Raw genomic sequence first — 6,420 nt, 5'->3', positions numbered from 1 at the left:
AGATGATGGGATTTCCATACACACACACACACACACACACCATTTAGAGCCCTGTGGCTTTACTGCACCATGTCTAATCATCCTGCTGTTATCAATCACCTCCAAGCAGAAGCCGGGGCCTTGTGATTAAATACACCCAAAAGCATCTCACAGAGAATATTCATTTCATCTGCAGACTCTCACAAAAGCACTCTAGGAACTGCTTCCGTTTATCATCCGAACACTCCGGCCTGGAGTCTATCTTTTATGATATAAATGTTTCCTCTGAAATATTAGAGAACAGATATCAACACAACTCAGAACACTTGCACAAGCAGCCTGGCAGGGAGTGTGGTCAGTTTCACAAGGCGGTCAGTGTCATATTCTGAACACACTGGTCTCCATGTCAAATGTCATGAAAAGCCATCTCCCTACCCCTCCAACTTTTTCTTTATAGACTCCTCCCATAGAACTCCTTTCGCCCGGGGTGGGGGGGGAGAGACAGGCAGGAACACGGGGTCCATCATTCCCTAAACACCGCAAAATCTCTGAAAACTGGGGTTCAGGAGCCAAATAGAAGAGTCTTAGCCGAGGCATAGCCAAACCATTCCTCAGTAACATCAACGCAATGGATTTTTCTTTTTTTACCTTTTTCGCCTCTGGCTTTGAGCCAACGAACCCAGAAAGCAGCCAGACACATTATACTTCAGGGTTCAGCCTCAAAAGAAACCTCAGTTGTGTGTATGTAGCGTGGTGGTGGGAAGGGGTGCAGAAGAAAGATAGGGGGTGGCCTTCAGATGGAGTTCTAGCTACCAGAGTAGGTCACATCCTAGGTCACTGTCAGACGAGAAAAGGGGAACAGGGGGATAAACTGTAAAATATACACATGCACAGATTATGGCTTATCGATGTGGAAGCCCTGTGTCTGTGAGCAAAGACTAACAGTCTGCCTCCATCCTGATCGCTGGGCTGGAGGCACTCACCCACACACATGTGCGCGCGCGCGCACACACACACACACACACACACACACACACGAAAGAGCCTGCAGGGTGTTTTTTTCTCTCTTCCCCCAAACAAATGACCGAAACCAACCGAACCAAAGCTCTCCTTTTATTTTGCCAGCGGGTCACGCGGGCCTGGCTCTCATACCTAAAAGTGACTGCGAGTGTGGACGCGGGCTGCTGATCCACGCTGCCCTGGGTGCGCAGGCCAGCCAAGCCCGGCGTGTCCAGCCGGGTGGGGTTTGTCCACAGTGACCACAGCACAAGATCTTTTGTTTTTCCTAAACTGGAAAGGAAGGAAAAAAGGAAGGAAGGGGCCTGGGAAGGTGGGGAAGGTGGGGGGGAGGGCTGGTCCAGGTCACACCCACAGTGGTACTCTCCTCCAGCCTTCTGGACCCCTCCCACTCTCCCACGCCCGGTGTCCTGTTGGGAGGACCCTTGATGGAAGGTTGGTTAGGTCTTGTTTTCTGCAAAGGCAAGTAAAGGTGACTTCGGAGTGTTCAGTTCATTAAAAACGAAATAAAAAAACACCACCAAAAAAAGAGTTGAAGGTTAAAAAAACGGAGAACGAAAAAGTGCTTTGCAAAAGGTTCTGGGGGGCTTATCTTGGAGCAGGACCCCCAAGGGGCTGCAGCTCTCTCGGAGGGTCCTGCCTCGGCCTGGGGTCAGCAGACACCTCCATCTCCCACCCCTGGGGGCTGGCTCCGGAGCAGGTGTCTGTCTGTCCTCTGCCGGAAGTGAAACTGACTTGATGGGCGGCCGGTGAAAAGTTGTATTCCTGTGTTCACACCTTTTTGGCCACCTCATGGCCCGCCGCCGGCCGCAGGGTGGTCCCGGCCAAGGCCCGGCCGCTGACCCTGCGAACCAGGACTTTGGACACGGGAATTTTCGTTCTAGGCATCTCACTGCGCGTGGGCTGCTGGTGGCCGGCGGGGTGGCTGGAGTGGGGGTTGGAGAGGTGCTTGATGCTAATGGGGATTTTGGAGTCCTTCAGCAAACTGCCTGGGGTTCGCAAGGGGCACGTGATGGTGACCGGGGACACGGGCTTTAACCGGGACGTGCAGGGCGTGCCTTCGTGGGCGGGAGGGACCGGGGGGCTGTCGTCGGGGTCGGCGTCCAGGTCGTACAGGGCGTCCCCACTGTAGCTGTCCCGGGGCAGGCCGGCCTTCTTGCCGCCGCCCCCCGCGGTACTGTCCTCCTCGGGGCCTGGCGTGGTGGAGTCCCAGTAGCCCTCGTCGCTGTTGGGCACGGCTTCCTGCGGCTCCTTCTCCGGGGGCTGGGCGACCTCCCTGGGCTGGGGCTCGATGGGGATGCGGTGGAGCCGCCTGCGCTTCATCAAGGACACCTCCTTGGCCGCCTCCGCCCTCCTGGCCTCGCGAGTGGCCTCGGGGAGTCTCCTGGCCTCCGCGGACCCGGGGCCCTTCGCGGCCGCCTCGTGGGGACCTCGGGCTGGCTCCTCCGTCTGGGAGAGCATGTCCCAGAATTCCTGGAGGTAGGTGTTGTCCACCTCGTCTGGGCTGGCCATCTCTTCGCCGCCTCCTTGGTAGGCCAGCAGGCTGGCGTTCTTTTTAGAGAGGGCTGGCTTGCCTGGTCCCGGGGCCGTCTTGTCACAGCTGGGACCCGGCCCCTCCTCTGGGTCTGCAATAATATCTCCGCAGCCTGTAAGAGAGTCAAAGCTTTTCAGTGAAGTCACGTCAGAAAACAGCAAACAAATACGGTCAATCGAGGGCTCAGAGGGTGGGTCGAGAGCGGCAGGGTCAGGCCCGCCGCCAGCGTCGCACTCAACAAGGGGCCCGGCCTGGAGAAGAACGTCACCTGTTCTGGACGCGTCCTGGGCGGCCGGCGCCTCCGGGGAGCCCCGCGGCTTCGGGTCCGGCCCTGGCCCTGGCCCCGCCGCCGCCGCGGCCGCCGCGGGCTCGGGCCGCGCGCTCGGCTCGTTACGTAACGCGGGGCTCCGGGCCTCGCGGCCGCTGCGCTCGGCGGGCGGCTCGGCGGGCGCGGGCAGCGGCGGTCCCCCGCGCGGCTCACCTGGTGGCGCTGGCCGAGCCTCCTGGGCGGCGGGCGCGGGCTCGCCGGCGGGCCGCGGGGCTCCCTCCTGGACGCACTCCAGGCTGGCGGTGAGCGAGCCCGGCAGGATGAGGCTGCCCTGGCGGCCGGGGGGCTCCTCCTTGTCGTCCTCCTTGGCCCGCTTGTCCTTCCTGGGCCAGCGCATGCTGTGGAAGATGCCTTTGAGCCCTCGCTTTTGTTTGCCGCCAGCCTTGTGCGCCTCGGCCGGCTCGCCGCGGCCGCTTTCCGCCCGCCCGTTCTTTTTCAGCAGCGAGAAGAAGCTGTGCGACTTGGCCACCGAGCTGGCGGCCAGCGGGCCCGCGGCGGTCACGGCCGCCCTGGGGGGCTCGGGCTGGGGCGGGTCCCCGCCGCCGCCGCCCCCGCCGCCCCCGCGCGGCTCCTCCTTCCTGCCGCCCTCCAGCACGGCCACCTCGGCCAGGCCGTCGTGCGTCCGGCTCCTCACCATGCCCGGCTTGCCCGAGCCTTTGGCGTCCCCTTTGCTGCGGACCCCGAAGATGCTGGGCATGGCGCCCCCCGATTTCCTCTTCTTGAACAGTTTGAAGGCAGTCTTGTTGATCTTGCCCGCCGGCGGCTCGGCGGCCGGCGTTTCGGCAGCACAATCACAATGCAAGTCCATGTCTGCCGAGCGCGTCCGCCCCGGCCGCGCCGCCCCGGCTCCTGCAGCCCCCGCGGGTGCGCGAGCGAGAGAGCGAGCGAGCGAGCGCGGGCCCGCGCCCCGCCAGCCCCGCCGCCCCGCGCGCGCGTCGCCATGGAAACCGGGCGGAGCGCTGGCGTCAGCCCCGGCCCGGGCCAAGCCGCTGTCACCCAGATTCCAAAGCCACCTGAGCCCGCTGCGCGATCGCCGCTGCAGCAAAAGCCACACACACCCAACAGGGCCACCCTCCGCCCCCACCCCACCCCCGCCCCAAAGGGCTTACATAATGCCCTGACCCACTTGGAATCAGACCGGCCAGCGTGTGTGTGCGTGTGTGCATGCGGGCCTGTGTATGCATGTGTGTGTCTGTGGATACATGTGTGTGTGTCTCTGGTTGTGCGCGTGTGTGCATACGTGTCTGAGTGCATGCATGCCTGTGTGTGCGTGTGTATTTGTGTTTGGGGGATGCATGTGTCTGTGTCTATGTGCGTGTATGTGCTAGCGTGTGTGTGCTAGCGTGTGTGTGCTTGCATGCGTGTGTGTGTGTGTGTGTGTGTGTAAGAGAGAGACTTGAATGGACTCCAGAAATTGGAGTCGTGACATTGGAATTCTAGTTCCATCAAATCTCATCCACCCTCTTCCCATCCTATCCCAAGGCTTGTGGTTTTCAGCTCCTCCATGGATCGACAAAGTCAGAAGACCAAACCCACTGCCAGCCAGTCTGTTTCAACCCACAGGGACATTAGAGGACCGGGTAGAGCTGCCCCTGTGGGTTTCGGAAACAATCTCCAATAGCCCCTTCTTTCTCCTGCAATCGACCGTGGGTTCGAAGCAACAACTTCGGAGCTGTATGCCTAACCCAAAGCGCCACCAGGGCTCCTTGTGGCTCACAAAATAACTACCCAAATGGATCTGTCAGCTCAATCTGCTGATGTGGTGAGCTGTCTTCCTCTCTGGGCCAGACGTGGTGTACCAAGCCTGCAGGCACGGAGGGGTCTGTACATGGGAGTCTTGTTCTGTGTTGAGCACCACCTCTGGGACATGGCGAACCCTGGCCACAGCGGTGCTGGTTCTCCCTACACAGACTCCAGCAGCACAGGGCGAGACCAGCAGGGCTGTGGCTCGAATGGGGGTGGAGGTGGGGGACACGGACGGGGAATGCTGAGAGGGGCTTGCCCAGGCCCCATAGTCCAGCCTGCTCTGGGTCACCCTGCAAGAGCTGGGGACTACCCTCCAACGTCACAAAACAATGATGTCATTCCCACCCCTTCTGCCTCCCTTCACTCCTTCACAGGCCTAATGAAGCAGGAGAGAGATAGGGGGGCCGCGGAGGGAGGGGAGGGGAGCCTGAGAGGTCCGTGTTACAAGAATGGTCTGCTCTCCGTAACAGTTGGCTCCACCGGTACTGTGCATGACGGCTACAGTGCCTGCTGCCGTTGCAAGCTCGACACCTGATTCATTCTCCCACTCTGTCCTTCAGCTCCAGGGTGCAATTTGGAGAAGCGGAGGGTGTGTGTGTGTGTGTGTGTGTGTGTGTGTGTGTGTGTGTGTGTGTGTGTGTGTGTGTGTGTATGTGTGTGTGTGTACGTATCCACTTGCATGTGCGCCTCTGTATATGAGCTAGACCGTCTTTCCCCTGATCGCCTGGGGTTTCGGGATTCCAGTGCATCCCACAGGATGCACAAAAATTCTGCTCCTCCTCAAACTGGGGCTTTACTCACCGCGAGCCTCTGCGGATTCCAGACTCATGAAGCACAGCCAGTTTGCAGCTCTGCCTTGAGGTTATAAGTTCCATTCCTGCCCTTGTCTTTGTTTGTTTGAGCAAACTTGTTTTGTCAAACTAAGAGGCTCCGAGGTTTGCACTGTCTGTTCTAGAATCCCTACAAACCCAAAGTTAGGCTTTCCACAGGTCAGACGACCTCAGGAAGTCCCCAGCCCTCCACCCACAACCTGGGGTGAGAAGGGGAGGAGACTATAAAGAGAAACCCATCTGACCGTCAGTTATTTCTTCACAACACAATGCGTTATGCCCTGTTTGGGGGGGGGAGTATTGAGGATGGAGCTCTTTGTCTCTCTCTTATCCCTACTCACACACAGCATGGGGCACAGTTGGTTATACCCGGGGTTACTGTGCTCGTGTGGTTGTCAGGTGCTGTTGAGTCAATATTCGGCCCGGAGTCACTCCACTGCCCCAGTGGAGTTTTCTAGGCCGCAGACTGTCAGGCCTTTCTCCTGCCGAGCTGCTGCATGAGCTTGAACTGCCAACCTTCCTTTCAGTTAGCAGTGAAGTGCTTAACCACTGTACCACCGGGAACATGAAAACCAAACCCACTGCCATTTAGCTGAGTCTGACTCACAGCCGCCCTGCAGGGGAGGGTAGAGAGGCCTTGTGGGTTTCTGAGGCTGTACATCTTTATGGGGGTAGACAGCTTCATCTTTCTCCCAAGGAGAGGCTGCTGAGTTTGAACCACTGATCTTGTGGTTGGCAGATCCACGTGTAGACCACTCCAGCATGATACTCACTGCCATCCGGTTGATGCTGACACATAACGACTCTGTAGGAGAAGGTAGAGCTGCCCCTGTGGGTTTCCAAAAATGTGACTTCACAGGAATATAGACCCCAGCCTTTCTCCCTCAGAGCAGCTAGTGGTTTCGAACTGCTGACCTTGCAGTTAGCAGCCCAATTTATAATCCACGGGGGCTCCCTGCTACAGCACCGGGGCTCACAATAGAATT

At 59.0% G+C, this 6,420-nt stretch overlaps 1 protein-coding gene across 1 annotated transcript; it reads right to left on the bottom strand.

The window, feature by feature from the left end:
* Positions 1-1,767: 1,767 nt before the first annotated feature.
* Positions 1,768-3,669, bottom strand: AMER2 (APC membrane recruitment protein 2). Its single transcript, XM_075563621.1, has one exon. It carries the CDS (start codon positions 3,664-3,666, stop codon positions 1,768-1,770), a length of 1,899 nt encoding a protein of 632 aa, XP_075419736.1. The 5' UTR covers positions 3,667-3,669.
* Between the last annotated feature and the right edge of the window lie 2,751 nt (positions 3,670-6,420).

Source organism: Tenrec ecaudatus, chromosome 11 (assembly GCF_050624435.1).
Source record: "Tenrec ecaudatus isolate mTenEca1 chromosome 11, mTenEca1.hap1, whole genome shotgun sequence".
In the NCBI taxonomy this organism is placed as follows: Eukaryota; Metazoa; Chordata; class Mammalia; order Afrosoricida; family Tenrecidae; genus Tenrec; species Tenrec ecaudatus.
This window is presented reverse-complemented; position numbering and strand designations above follow the sequence as displayed.

What these genes read in the sequence shown, in the direction of transcription:
- AMER2 (XM_075563621.1), bottom strand. Translation starts at nt 3,666, where the DNA reads ATGGACTTGCATTGTGATTGTGCTGCCGAAACGCCGGCCGCCGAGCCG.